Source organism: Herpailurus yagouaroundi, unplaced genomic scaffold, assembly GCF_014898765.1.
Source record: "Herpailurus yagouaroundi ecotype Mexico unplaced genomic scaffold, PumYag 188, whole genome shotgun sequence".
NCBI lineage: Eukaryota > Metazoa > Chordata > Mammalia > Carnivora > Felidae > Herpailurus > Herpailurus yagouaroundi.
Window position 1 is genome coordinate 26,714,075 of NW_024412419.1, and position 15,437 is coordinate 26,729,511.

The following is a 15,437-nucleotide window of genomic DNA, read 5'->3' on the forward strand; positions in this document are numbered from 1 at the left end:
ATCTGTACATACTAATAGCTAGTGAACATTTCTCCTGCTACTTTGTATATAAAAATCATAATTGTGTTTAATTTTCAGTATCACAGTCTCCCACTGGAACAGATGATTCCCTTCTAGGGGGTTTACAAGCAGCGAGCCAGTCCAGCCAGCTTATTATACAGTTATCATCTGTCCCAATGTTAAATGTTTGTTTCAACAAACTTTTTTCCATGCTTCAAGTCCATCATGTCCAGGTATGACTTCAGGAGAAATGGTGTATTTTTACAAGTATTGCTAGCCTAGTAAAAGGTGAAAATAACTGGGGAGATCTTTCTCAACCTGAAAGGGTGTTTTATTAATTATCTCAGATGGAAAAGTATTGGAGATCCTTTGATAACCACAGCTCCTCAGTGATAGGGTTATTTATAAGTTTTATGATTTTTAAGCTTTGTTACTTTAGTTCCAATTATATGTTGCACCTACAACTATATTTAAAGACTTGAATCATCCATTTTGATTTAGAAAACTATAGGTATTAGGTACGAAATTTTAATTTAAATTTTGTTTCATCAAGAATTGTGAGATGTGCTTGCTTGCCAACTGAATTGAAGTAGCCAGAGGAAATACTTAATAAAAAAATTAATTACTCACAAGGAGTCATTCATAAGGTTTTTATTTAAACAGTATTTCGTTATATAATAGGTACTTTTTTTTTTCCTACTGTCAATTTTCACTCTTTTTCAGTTGGAATCACTTCTCCAGTTGTGGCTCACATTGAGCCTGAATTCTAGTTCATCTGGAAACAAAGAAAATGGAGCAGACATTTTTTTATATAATGCCAATCGAATACCTGTCATCTCATTAAATCAGGGTAAGATTTATTAGAAGGATGGTTATTAACATACTATAAATAAACTAAAAAGGCAATGGTTAGGGTAATGTTTACCTAATTTTTGTCATTAGGATTATAATGGTTTACTGGAAAAAAGCCTTTTTTTTAATAAACTGACATTACTTAGCAGTGAAGAAAACAAAAAACTTACTCTGTGATTTGTGTTATCTTATGCCCATGTGCAACTAAAACTTGCATCGTTAATCTTTATTTCCTAAAATATTTGTCTTATTCTTCAGCTGTTCTGTTACCACTGGTATGTCTTTTTTTTTGTTTGTTTTTAATGATTATTTTTGAGAGACAGAGACAGAGTGTGAGCGGGGGCGGGCAGAGAGAGAGGGAGACACAGAATCCAAAGCAGGCTCCAGGCTCCAGGCTCCAAGCTGTCAGCACAGAGCCCAATGCGGGGCTTGAACTCACAAACCCTGAGATCATGACCTGAGCCAAAGTCAGAAGCTTAACTGACTGAGCCACCCAGGTGCCCTTGGTATTTCTTAAAAAGGTGAATCAGCCTCATAGGAATTGATAAATTGGAGTTGGTTGTCGATTTCCTGTAGATGTTGTATTAGTAGGCAAACCATAAGAGACTCTTAAATACAGAGAACAAACTGAGGGTGGGGGAAAGGGGAAAATGGGTAATGGGCATTGAGGAGGGCACTTGTTGGGATGAGCCCTGGGTGTTGTATATAAGCAATGAACCACAGGAATCTACCCCAAAAACCAAGAGCACACTTTACACACTGTATGTTAGTCAATTTGACAATAAATTATATTTAAAAAAAGAAAAAAAGTTGTGTTAGTTAGGGATGCCTGGGTTGCTCAGTCAGTTAAACGTCCAACTTCGGCTCAGGTCATAATCTCATGGTTTGTGACTTCAAGCCTTGTGTTGGGCTGGGTGCTGACAGCTCAGAGCCTTGTGTCTCCCACTTTGTCTGCCTCTACCCCACTCACGCTCTGTCTGTCTCTCTCTCCCTCAAAAATAAACATTAAACAAATTTTTTAAGAGTTGTATTAGTTAACTTTTGGGTGTGTGTGTGTGTGTGTGTGTGTGTGTTTTGGACAAATGCAAGAGTGTGGATATAATGGGAGTAAAATAATACCCTTCTACAGAAATAGAATTAGTCTTTGGCTCTGGCTGCAGGAATCTATTTAGTTTTATTTTAAGAAAAGTGTAAATGGTCATCTATTTCCGGTGCTTTCTTCCTTGGGGGGTGCATTTTCTAGTCACATGGCTATCAGGTTGGTCTTTAGTCCCACTGGCTGAACGGTTCTACTTAGATCTGCGTTGTCTTGGCAAGAGCCAACCTGCTTTAATTAAGAGGTTTTCATCTCTTCCACTGTACTAATAATTAATATAAGTTGTGCTCTTTTTTATCGTGAAAACCCTTACACATAAACAAAGTTGATGAGTAAAAAAGTAAATAACTGTTCATTATTATCATCAGATATCTGGTTAGTATTCAAATTTCTAGTTTTCTCAACTGTTCAAATTTTTAAAACTTGAAATAGACTCCATATAAGGTCCACGTGTTTTAATTATATTTCTTTAATCCTTAAGCTGTATCGGTTCTCTCCAGATCTTTTTTTTTTATCCCCTTAATAAAGTCATTTGTCAAAGAAGTTTGGTTGTGTTTCAGGATTCCCGGGTTCCTGATTTTTCACGATTGTATCTCCATGCTGTCCTCTCTATTTCCTATAAATGGTAGTTAGACCTGGAGCTTAGTATTTTTTTAAAAGGAAATTTCAAAGGTAGCCTCTATTTTTACATTATTAACACACTGATGCTGAATGCCATTAATAATTCATTAGAGGTTTCAAAATGAGGATAGTCTATTTCTGTCACTTTTTCGTTTTAGTTGAAATACTTACATAAAGAGAAATTTTCTTTCATAGGCTATTCTCTCACCCTCTGTTGGTACAGTTTGTATAATAGAGGCAAGGAAAATGCCAGAACTTCCTTAATTTTTAAAATGACTATTTAGTTTCTTTAATAAATATCTGTGTAAGTTCAGGGATTTAAAAATATTTTTCTATTAAAATTGTTATGGATATTGATGCTAAAATTTTGCCATTTGTGGCCAGTTCGGTGCTCCTTTCTTTTGTTTTAAATACATGACTGGGTTTTTGTTAGCTTTTAAAGTGTGATAAATATTTCAGTCTGTTTATATTTTGGCCTGAAATCTGGAATCAGCCATTTTTCAAGGGTGTTTTAAGAGCACAGTGTGGGCACTGAATTATGTTTGTGCATTTGAATAATTTCTTTGGCTTCTCCAGCTGCCGCTAAGTGCTTCCCACTTAACCTTGCAAGTGACCTAATTTTTGTTGTGGTTTCTGCTTTTGTTGTGAAGTTGTATTGGTTTTCAGAGGTTTTACCCCATCCCTGTTTTTCCAGTGTCCCCTGTTATTTTCAGCTTTAGGTCTTATAGCATGTGAAGAGTTTTAGTAAAGCTGTGTTGCAGTAGAAGTGCCTGTAGTTTGAGAAGGACAGCATGTTTATAGTGATAACATGTTATTTTATGGATTGTGGGCAGAGCTTTAAACTTAGCCTTAAAACATTATTTTATTTCTTAATTCTTTAGTGATATTTAATGGGGAACTCTTTTCATTTGTATGTTTTGAGGCCACTAGGTAGTGAATTGATGTAAAGAAATAGTGTCGTATTTTAAATTTATCTGTTTCATTTTTAATTCTTAATAAACGTGGTTATCGTTAATTAAAAATGTCCTCCCCTTCTCTTTTCTGTATAGCGTCCATAACTAGCTTTCTCACCGTGTTAGCTTGGTATCCCAACACTCTTCTCCGGACATGGTGCCTTGTGCTTCATAGTCTAACTCTCATGACAAATATGCAGCTGAATCGTAAGTTTAGAGATTTATTCCTTTAAATCTCTCACACATACTTTTTTATCCTTACTATCAGATTCTCAAGATTTTTGTAAGAAGTGATAGAGTTGTGAAGATTATGTTCCTTCTTTGACTGTGCCTTTTCTGAATTTATTCTTAAATATCTTAGGCTTTGTGCCTCTTTACTTTGACAATTTACTCTCATTTGCCATCACAAGTTCAAATCATAGTTTTACTTTCTAAAACCTTACTACTTATTAAAACAAAACTGATTGCTTTTAGAGTACAAATATTTACTGTTTTATGTTTGTTATTCTTTTTAAAGGATCTTTGCGCTTAAAAGTGATTTATTTATTATTATAATCCTGAGCATATATGATTAGATTGCTAGGTTTTTGTTTCCACATCTAGATCCCTTCTATGTTATCTTCTGTAGTGCATATTGGTTTTACTTTTCACATTTAAGTCTGGATTTAATCTGACATTCTGGAGATTGTTGTTGAGATAGGGATGAAAGTTCAGACTAGAAAACAAGGACTCACCATTTGTGAATTGAAATCCTCATTCTCTCTAGATTATGACAAGAGGTGGGTAAATTTCATCCCCATTCTTTGTGGGGTTAATTTCACTAAATAGAAAGCTCTGTCACATTGATAAATATATCAGTTTAAATCATTGTTTCGCATCAAAGTGCTATTCCTTTTTTTCATTTCAAATATACTTTCCAAATATGGCATCAAAAGTATCACTGTCTCATATTGAAGATATTAGCTCAAAGGATGTTTTAGTAAATTCAGAAAACTGGTGTGTTACCTGTATACCTTTGAACATTATACAACCTTTGTGGTACTGACTTGCAAAAATGAATAGTGTTTGCATAGATTTATCTGAGATTTATCCGAAAAGTAGGTTCCTATTTCTGAAAGAGGGAAATAATTACCAAGAATAGGCTCACCAAAAGGTCAGTAAGCATTTATTTATTTCTTTTCCAATTTCTTTTCCACTTGACTATATACTAAATAAGATGCACTTTAAACCAGCTATTTTTTATAGTCAGATTAGGAGAGAGGCCAGAGGAGATCCATGATAGATGAAAATACAGAATGAGCCCAACACAGTCAATGCAGTAGAGTTTCAGACCCTTTTAATAAACTAACTCCCAGGAATATGTGAGTTTTCCTTGAAACTAAAAGACATTTGAGATACCGCATTTCCATTCTTTCAGGGTCCATTTGTTAAGAGCATTTTTAAAAAATGTTTTACAGCTGGTTCAAGCAATGCCATTGGAACTCAGGAGAGTACTGCTCATCTGCTGGTTTCAGATCCAAACCTGATTCATGTATTAGTGAAATTTCTTTCTGGCACCAGTCCACATGGAACAAATCAACACAGTCCACAGGTACGGTGTCTTTTCAAAACTAGTGATAGACCCAGACAGTTCAATAAATATATTATATTTGTAAAGAAGAACTTAATGTAACTAATAAAATTTTCACTGCTTAGGTATTAAATGATATTGTCTTATATTTCAGTGTAATAAAATGTTTTGAATGGTATATAATAATAGTTCTACTGAAACTGAAGCACAGCAGGTAGTAAATTTTCACTTGAATTTTTACTGGATTTATAAGCAGATGTGTATTTTTGGCATTAATTTTGGGCTAATTTAAGAAACATCCTGAAAAAATACTTACCTGAAAGTCATGGAAACATTTAAGAAATCTTGGAATTAAAAAAGTTTTGTTTTGTTTTTGTTTTTGAGTGAGAGAGGGCACAACTGAAGGAGGGTTATAGAGAGAGGGAGAGAGAGAGAGAGAGAATCCCACAAGGGGCAGAGAGAGAGAGAAGTGGAAGCTCATGAACCATGAGATCATGACCTGAGCCAAAGTCAGATGCTTAACTAACTGAGCCACCCAGGCACCGCAGGAATTTAAAAAGTTGTTTAAAACTAATGTACCATGTTTAATGATCTCAACTACTAATACTGATAATCCACCTAACAACCTTTTTATAATATTAAATGTTATTTAAAAAAATAGCAAGTTGTATTGCTCAGGGCTTATAAACAATTTTAGTCTCATTATAAACTTCCTTTATATCAGTGTAATTTCTTGTTATAATATATTGCTTTTTAAAATATTCCTACATCATTATACTTCTTTTTTTTTTTTTTTTTTTTTAAAAAGAGAGAGAGAAAGAGAGCATGAGCAGGGGCGTGGCAGAGAGACTCTCAAGCAGGCTCCATGCTCAGCGCAGAGCCCGATGTGGGGCTCGATCTCAATGACCGTGAGATCATGACCTGAGCCAAAACCAAAAATTGGACACTTAACTGAGACACCCAGTCGCCCCTATTATATTTCTTTTTATATAAGATATAAATTTAGTTTTCATAGCATCTTTTTAGTGGAGGCTGTGCAACATTATCATCTTTTAAATTTGTAAATTTTTCTCTGGATTTGCCATTAGACAAAATCTCATTTAGTTGTGTAATCTGTAATAATATCATCCTTTCTAGTGTTTCATTTATTCAGTAAGTTTTTAAAAATGTTTATTTATTTTTTAGAGATAGCATGAATGGGGTAGAGGCAGAGAGAGAGGGAAGGAGAGAATCCTAGGCAGGCTCCATACTGTCAGCACAGAGCCTGATGTGGGGCTTGAACTCACAAGCTGTAAGATGATGACCTGAGCTGAAATCAAGAGTCAGGCTCTTAACCAACAGAGCCACCCAGGTGCCCCTGTTCAGTAAGTTTTTACGAGGCTTCTGTGTGCTAGGTCCAGGTATTGTTCTAGGTACTAGGGATTATAAGTAGTTACCAAGACCAAGTTCTCTGCCTTCTTGGATTTTAAATTCTGTTGGGTACGTTTAGTCAGTACTCTCGTACTGTACATACTTAAGTTTTGTAGAACACAGTGAAATAAGCAAGACAAGCATGAAAACAAGGGAGAAAAAACTATTATATTTAGATTGGGCCAGAGTTTTGGTGGGAGCAGAGGCATATTTTCAAGTGATTATTGTACATAGAGATTTATGAATTGGGAATGTGAAGATTCCTAGGATCATTGATTCTAACTTCATTATTTTACATATATGAAGAAATGCAGTATCTGCATTGCCCACAATTACAGAACTTGGTGGTAGTAGAGCGAGGTATTGGAGGGCATACCATTGTATTAAATAGGGGTTTTTCTTCCTGTTTTTTGTTTTGTTTTTTTTTTTTTTTTAAAGGCAGAATAAGTTATTAAAGATCAAGCTTTCCTCCAAGATCTTAGTTTTGGTTAAGAATGCTGTGACTTAGGTGCTTAGTATTAGAAATTAAGTTTATCTAACTTTAAAACAGTTTGAAGCATTACATTGCATTTTGTTTTACCAAAACTCCTCAAGGTTTTTGTGATCATAACAAATTGAGATTGAATAAGATTGTATGGAGAAGTATTAAAAAACATTCCAAAACATACCTCAGGTTACTTAGTATGTTTTTCATTATCATTTCTTTCATTGACAAGATACAATGTGTGGGAAAGCATTTTTTTATCAATTGGTACAGGTTTGTACCTTTGGAGTCTTTGTGATTTTGGTTTTTTCATCCACTTTCGTATTTGCTCTGCTAGTCATTAGAAGCATGACCAGTTGTGGATCACTTAACCTCTTTGAGTGCTTCTGTGAAATAGGTATTTAGTAAGGTGGTTGGTGAAAATCAGTGCAAAAGTTCTTTGTACTTTTGTGAATCATTGTGGGTATATTTCTTGTGTAATTCAGATGAATTTTTTTCTGTCTTGAGTTACATAAACCTACTGTAAGTTCTAAACCATAATGCTAAAATTATTGATACTAGAATTTATGGTTTTGGGGGCACCTGGGTGGCTCAGTCAGTCGAGAGTGCAACTTTGGTTTAGGTCATGATCTCATGGTTCGTGAGCTCGAGCCCTGCGTCAGGCTTGCTGCTGTGTGTGCAGATCCCACTTCAGATCCTTTGTCTTCCCTCTCTCCCACTCATGCATGCGTGGTCTCTGTCTTTCTATCTCAAAAATAAACTTTAAAAAAAAGGATTTATAATTTTAAGTTTAAAATAAATATATCAAAACCTAAGCAAGTTGGTTTCTTGCTATCACTGTTAATATTTCGTTCTTCATATGAAAAGTTCAAAGAGTATAGTGCTTGACTTAATGCTTGATGCTTTTTAAATGAATAATTCTATAAATGGTATCAGTAAAAAGTTTCCAATGGCATTAATTTCTCTTCAGGTTGGTCCAACTGCTACACAAGCTATGCAAGAATTTCTTACCCGATTACAAGTGCATCTTTCTTCAACATGTCCTCAGATATTCAGTGAATTTTTGCTCAAGCTAATTCATATACTTTCTACAGAAAGGTAAATATCAATGTATGCATGTATTCTTGATGTAGAAGTAATAAGTAATCCTCTAAATAAACTTTGCTTTACCATTTGTTGGGGGTTAATGTGGGAACAGATCAATAGTAGAGTAGGGATTAAGGGGGAAGGATTTATCCATTTCTCTCCTGACTTTTCATTCCATTCCATTCTGGCTCTCTAGATTCTTGAACTCTATGAAAGAAACACAGTGTGTTAAATATCTGCTTGCTTTTAATGTTTTCATAGATAAATGAAATTTATTTGAAGCTGTTAAAATTTTTCTAGAATACAGATAGAATATTAAAGCTACCAAAGATTTTACTTCAAACCAATATGTAAGAAAACCTGAGAAAGATAGCTTACAAAAGAAAATTACACACCAGTCTCCTTGAGAAATCCTAAATAAATTTATTATCAATATTGGGCAATACATTAAAAGAGTAAATTGTGACCATGGTGGGTTTATTCTTTTTTTTTTTTTACTTTTGGCTTAAAACAATAGAAATTTATTACCTCTCAGTTTTTGAGGCTAAAAGAATGCAATCAATGTGTTTGCAGGCCATACTCTCCTCTGGAGGCTCTAGGGGAGAATTCTTCTTTGCCTTTTCCTAGCTTCCATCGGTTGCCAGAAATTCTCAGTGGTCCTAGACTTGTAGATGCATCATTCCAATCTCTGCCTCCACCTTCATGTGGCACTTCTTCTCCTATGTCTTTGTGTCCAAATTTCCCTTTTCTTTCTTTCTTCTTTTTTTAAATTTTATTTTTAATTTTTTAAAATTTACATCCAAATTAGTTAGCATATAGTGCAACAATGATTTCAGGAGTAGATTCCTTAGTGCCTCTTACCCATTTAGCCCATCCCCCCTCCCACCATCCCTCCAGTAACCTTCAGTGTGTTCTCCATATTTAAGAGTCTCTTCTGTTTTGTCCCCCTCCCTGTTTTTATATTATTTTTGTTTCCCTTCCCTTATGTTCATCTGTTTTGTCTCTTGAAGTCCTCATATGAGTGAAGTCATATGATTTTTGTCTTTCTCTGACTGACTAATTTCACTTAGCATAACACCCTCCAGTTCCATCCACGTCGTGGCAAATGGCAAGATTTCATTCTTTTTGATTGCCGAGCAATAACTCCATTGTGTATATATACCACATCTTCTTTATCCATTCATCCATCGATGGACATTTGGGCTCTTGCCATACTTTGGCTGTTGTTGATAGTGCTGCTATAAACATGGGGATGCATGTGTCCCTTCAAAACAGCACACCTGTATCTCGTGGATAAATGCTTAGTAGTGCAATTGCTGGGTCGTAGGATAGTTCTATTTTTAGTTTTTTGAGGAACCTCCATACTGTTTTCCAGAGGGGCTGCACTAGCTTGCATTCCCATGAGTTTATTCTTAAAATGCATGAATGGTTAAATATCCTAATATATATCATATGAATGTATCATTTTCTTCATACTGTAAGACATTTCAAAAATCCAACATTACTTTCTGGGGCACCTGGGTGGCTTAGTCAGTTAAGTGTCTGACACTTAATCTTGGCTCAGGTCATAATCTCGTACTTCATGAGATCAAGCCCCATGTTGGGCTCTTCACTGGGTTGGAGCCTGCTTGGGATTCTCTCTGTCCCTCCCTCTGCCCCTCTCCTGCTCGTTCTCTGTCTCTCTCTCTCTCTCTCTCTCTCTCAAAATAAACAAACATTTAAAAAAATAATAAAAACTAATAATATGTGTAGTTTTAATTATTTGTTGTATATACACAGTGAAAGATAAAGGTAAGGAGTAGATTCACGAAACTAAGGACATGATGTTACGATATGAATACATGTACAATATTCCAAGAATGTCTTGGTTTATGTTTTGTTTGTTTTCTGTGTTTTTAAGAAAGTCTCTAGTATCCTGATAAGTTAGCTGGGAGCTCTTAGGTAAATTAATTTTATGACCAGGAAGAAATACAGAGTCTTAATATAAAGAAGGCATTCAATTTTATTGGGTGTTTTTGCAGATTACTTTCTATTGGCCTGTGGATGATATTTTCATTTTCTTAACAGGATCCTTCAGAAAATAAGTTTTCTATTTTCATGAAATCTTGTCAAGTTTTTCCTTTATATATTATTTTTATGTCCTAAAAAAAAGAAAAAGTCCTTGTCTAAACCATGGTCCTACACATGATCTGCTATGTTTTCTTCTAGAAATTTAGTTTTTACATTTATGTTGCATTTGGGTCACAGTTTTTTTTGTTTTTTGTTTTTGTTTGTTTTTGCCTGTGGATGTCCATTTGTTCCTCTGTCATTTGTTGTACAGGCTCTGCTTTTTTCATTGAATTTTCTTTGCTTTTCAAAATCCATTGACTGTACACGTTTTGCACTATCTGGACTCTCTTCTGTAGAATTGACGTTTGCATCTATACTTTTCTAATACTGTATTGCCTTGGTCCCTCCACAGTTTCTTGAAATCTGGTAGTGCTGGTTTTCCAACTTTGTTCTTTTTTCAGAATTGTTTTGGCTATTCTAGTTCCTTTGCTTTTCCACATAAATTTTAGAATAAGTTTATTGATTCTCGTCTATACTACCTGAAATAAAACAAAACCCTGCTGGATTTTGATTGAGAATGCATTGGTCTACGGATCAATTTAGGAAGAGTTACATAGCCTCTTTGGATTTTTTTTTTGTACCCAGTCATGTAGTCACTGAGCAAAAATAGCCTTATTTCCTTCCTTTCCAGTGTGTATGTCTTAATCCGCAGCCCCTGCCCTGCCCTTCCCTTTCCCCTCTCCCAATGCCCTGGTTAAGTACCTTCAGTATGATCAGTTGAAATGATGAAATTGGCCATCTTTGTTTTTTTCTTACTGTTATTGGTAGTCTTTCACAAGTAGAAATGTTACTAGCTATAGCTTCCTTTGTAGATGTCTGATAGCAATTTGAGGTTTTTTGTGTTCTTAATTTGCTAAGACTTAAAAAAATCATGTGTTACCCTTGGATTTTGTGGAATGCTTTCTCTATATCTTTTGAAATTATCATGTTGTTTCCTGTGTAGTCTGTAAATATGGTGAATTACATTGATTTTTTTTTTTTAAAGTGTTGATCACTGTGTGTTCCCAGCATAGACTCACTGCTCACTTACTTGGTCATGATATATTATCCTTTTCATGTCTTGCTTAAATTAAATTAGTTAACATTTTGTTGATTTTTGAATCTGTCTTTATGAGGAATGTTTGCATTTTCTTACAATGTCTGGTTTTTATGAAAAGTGGCTGTTTTTTATACAAGTTAATGCGGGACTCATAAAACAAACGATCCCTTTTCTGTTTTTGGAAGGAGTTGTGTAAAATTGGTTACTTAAACATTCGACAGTACTCACCACTGAGGCATGCTGAGTCTGGAGTTTTCTTGGAGAAAACGTTTTCAATTTATTTTATAGTGAAAGATGATTCAGGTTTTCTGTTTCTTCTTGAGTGAGATTTGGCAGTTTGCATCTTGACGGAATTTGTTCATTTCATCTATGTTGTTGAATTATTTGTATTATTTCCTTATTATCCTCAATGTTGATGGGCTCTAGTTCGATTCCTGTTTTCGTTTCTGATATTGGTAATTGTTATTTATTTATGTCATTCTGGCTAGAAGTTTATCATTATTTTTGGTATTTTCAGAAAACTGACATGAAGCTTTGTCCTACACCTCAATCCTATTCTAACACTCTCCAAAGTTAGTGTCAGACTCACAGGTTTAGCTACTCAGTACCATAACATTGCCCTCACTTCAGAGCGCGCAGTTGCAAGTTGCCGCACTTCTGTCAGATCTGGGTACAAATTCAGGGGTTCTCACAGCACACTCCTCAGTTTTGGTAGTTTGTAAAAATGACACATAGAACCCAGGTAAAACGCTTAACATTTACTGATTTATTATAATGTATATAACTCAGGAACAGCTAAATGGAATAGATACATGGGCAAAGTGTGCCGTAGGGGTTTTGTAAGGTTGGGTGTCTGTGAATGGGTTTGAACGTCAAGGATTCTGTGTTATCACCATTGCATACACCAGAATTTAGCCGTTTGTTAAATATATTAGCTGAATTCTTACTCATTTATTTGTATGTTTCCAGTGTCTGTTCTCAAGTTCTGCCATAGGAAAGTCAAGCTCTTATTCTGTCTCATTGGAGGTGCCTATCTTTCCTGGATTTCCAGCTCTGTAATGGCTTTATGTGACTTTATAGTTAGTTTTACTTTTTCTCGTTAATTTGGGGGCAGTATTTTCTCCAGATTTTTATATCTTAGGCATAAGCAGAACTTGAGAGCATTTAACTTTGATGTGTAAGAATTAGTTGACTGAATTTCAAGTTTTGAAAATCATAATTAGTAGAAAATGTTTAAAATAGCACCATTTGAAGATATGAAAAACCAGAGCTTATTCCATGTGATACTCAAATATTTTAGTCCGTAGCTTCAAAACCACCTGTTTGATTACTTGTCCTTTAGTTTTCTATTGGAAGGGAAGTCATTTTTGATTTTGTGTCAAATGGAAGACAGTTAGAATGACTCAGGAAGAATGGAAACCATTTGCTACAAAATGAAACGGTGAAAACCAAGAGTTTAATTACTGTGTTAGCTCTCTTGTATTGTGGTGGTTACTTTTTTAAAAATTTATGATGGATTAATTTTTAATCATCTCTCTTTTTCTGCAGGGGTGCTTTCCAGACAGGCCAAGGTCCTCTTGATGCCCAAGTAAAGCTCTTAGAATTTACCCTGGAGCAGAACTTTGAAGTTGTTTCAGTTAGTACTATTTCTGCTGTAATAGAGTCTGTCACCTTTTTAGTGCACCACTATATCACTTGCTCAGACAAAGTGATGTCTCGAAGTGGATCAGATAGCTCGGTGGGTGCTCGAGCATGCTTTGGGGGACTCTTTGCCAACCTTATTCGTCCAGGCGATGCAAAAGCAGTTTGTGGCGAAATGACAAGAGATCAACTCATGTTTGATTTGTTAAAACTGGTTAACATTCTAGTACAGCTGCCTCTTTCGGGCAATAGAGAATACAGTGCAAGAGTTTCTGTGACCACCAATACTACAGACAGTGTTTCAGATGAGGAAAAAGTCTCCGGAGGCAAAGATGGTAATGGAATCAGTAGTAGTGTTCAAGGATCACCTGCATATGTTGCTGACTTAGTGTTAGCCAACCAACAGATTATGAGCCAGATTTTGTCTGCTCTGGGCCTGTGTAATAGCAGTGCCATGGCGATGATAATTGGTACGTATTGAGAATGTTTAATCTTATGCTTGTTTTTGGTATTGTATCTCTTTGTTTTAGCAACATATAAATTGATTTTTTATTACTTTATAGTGTAAGGCTACTTCTTTGCAAACTTCTTAGCAAGCTGTAAGTGGAAACTTCTAGAGAGTGGCTTCCTTCTATCAATAAGTGAAATAGAAATGATGAAGAATTTTAAGTGTGAATTTTTAAATACCATAATATGCTAATCAAATAACTTGTAATTTGTTATATTAAGAAAAAAATCAGTCTCACTGGTCAGGCACCATACTTTATAATCACACATCTCTGATGTGTTAAAGATGAAGAATTTCACATCAAATTTTATATTAGGGAACCTTATTGATTCCCACTTTTTAAAAAATGTGAGGTGTAAAATTGTATCCAAAGTGGAACAGTTTCTATGACACATACATCAGTGTAAAATTTCTGTATTGTTGCTTAACTTTTCTACCTGTTTGAAAGCTGATATATTGTACTTCTGTAAACTGTGACAAAATTAATCCCATTGATTCCATTCTATTTTTTCTTTCTTTGTGTATGGGAAACAACCATCCTATCTTTTTTTTTAATTCGATGTCTTGAAGCATAGTTATGTAACAATACCACTTATTTTTCTCTCCATTTCCTTTCTTCTTGGTATATGGCTGATATGTAAGATGATATTCCTCAGTCATATAACAGAGCAACTTCTTTTTATTGTTACCAACAATAGAGGTATCTCATGTAAGAAGATGGACAAAAACATGCTTTACTGAATGCTATGATGAATATCCCAATCTCTCGTATATGTATACACACATGTGTTTATATACACATACACATATACATATATGTAGCTGTTATATACCCATCCTTCAGTGGTCTCAGGACAAATGACTTTTCTATTTTAATTATTACTGGTTTTTAAGTATATACTGTATTTTAAAAATGTGTAATCTTTTTATTTAAACTAGGGGCAAGTGGATTGCATCTTACCAAACATGAGAACTTTCATGGTGGGTTAGATGCTATATCAGTTGGGGATGGATTGTTTACCATACTGACAACCCTCAGTAAAAAAGCTTCTACGGTCCACATGATGCTGCAGCCAATTTTAACTTACATGGCCTGTGGATATATGGGCAGACAAGTAAGTTCAATCTGGCAACTATTTCAGTAATTTACATAGTTTCTGGCAATGGGGACAGAGAAGTATTTATAGGACAAAGACAGAGGATTCATATATTGGAAAAAGAGCAGCAGCATCAAGTAAAGACCTATAGACTATTAAATAAAGTTTGAATGTAGTTTTTTGAGTCCATGTTGTGAAAAATCACCACAGTGATCTAAGAATAAAACATTAAACATAATCTTAAATTTTAGGTTGTTTTCCTGTTATCTCAAGAAGAAGTTTTCTTTTCCCTAGAAATAGCATAGTGGAATACCAAAATGCTCTCTGTAGATGTTACATACAAAAGTTTAATGCGACTATTTTTTCAAGCTATGATGCATGTTTGTTTAGTTTTCTTTCAGCCAAAAAGGATTTGGGTAATTTTAAAAGAAAAATCGGTTCGAATATTACTGCTTTTTGATTTTCCTTCTTATAAAATGGAATTGTAGGAACCAGTGTGATGCTTTTAACTTCTAGTCCATTTACTGCATTTTTTCAAATGCAGGTTTTAAAATGTACTTTCTTAAGGAGTATTTTGTATGTCAGTGTAAATCACCATTTTCTTAAATTGTCATTGCATATATATATGCACATATTTCTCCATTAATGGAAAGATATTTGAGAAGAATCAGTTTTTATTTTTTTTTTTTTTTAATTTTTTTTTTTTTCAACGTTTATTTATTTTTGGGACAGAGAGAGACCGAGCATGAACGGGGGAGGGGCAGAGAGAGAGGGAGACACAGAATCGGAAACAGGCTCCAGGCTCTGAGCCATCAGCCCAGAGCCCGACGCGGGGCTCGAACTCACGGACCGCGAGATCGTGACCTGGCTGAAGTCAGACGCTTAACCGACTGTGCCACCCAGGCGCCCCAAGAAGAATCAGTTTTTAAATGAAATTAGTGTCTAATGGAAAACAAAATCAATGCACATTA

At 34.9% G+C, this 15,437-nt stretch overlaps 1 protein-coding gene across 13 annotated transcripts in view; it reads left to right on the forward strand.

Moving 5' to 3' along the window:
• BIRC6 (baculoviral IAP repeat containing 6) overlaps nt 1–15,437 on the forward strand; it is a 225,633-nt gene that overhangs the window by 115,300 nt on the left and 94,896 nt on the right. For all 13 annotated transcript variants that reach the window (XR_005797250.1, XM_040496471.1, XM_040496472.1 and 10 more), the window contains 7 exons: nt 79–233; nt 724–850; nt 3,619–3,729; nt 4,980–5,113; nt 7,957–8,084; nt 12,769–13,331; nt 14,309–14,484. Coding sequence is in view for 12 of the 13 variants with exons in the window: in XM_040496471.1 (XP_040352405.1) it covers nt 79–233; nt 724–850; nt 3,619–3,729; nt 4,980–5,113; nt 7,957–8,084; nt 12,769–13,331; nt 14,309–14,484 (1,394 nt within the window). In the remaining variant the exon portion in view is untranslated. The remainder of the gene's footprint in view (nt 1–78; nt 234–723; nt 851–3,618; nt 3,730–4,979; nt 5,114–7,956; nt 8,085–12,768; nt 13,332–14,308; nt 14,485–15,437) is intronic.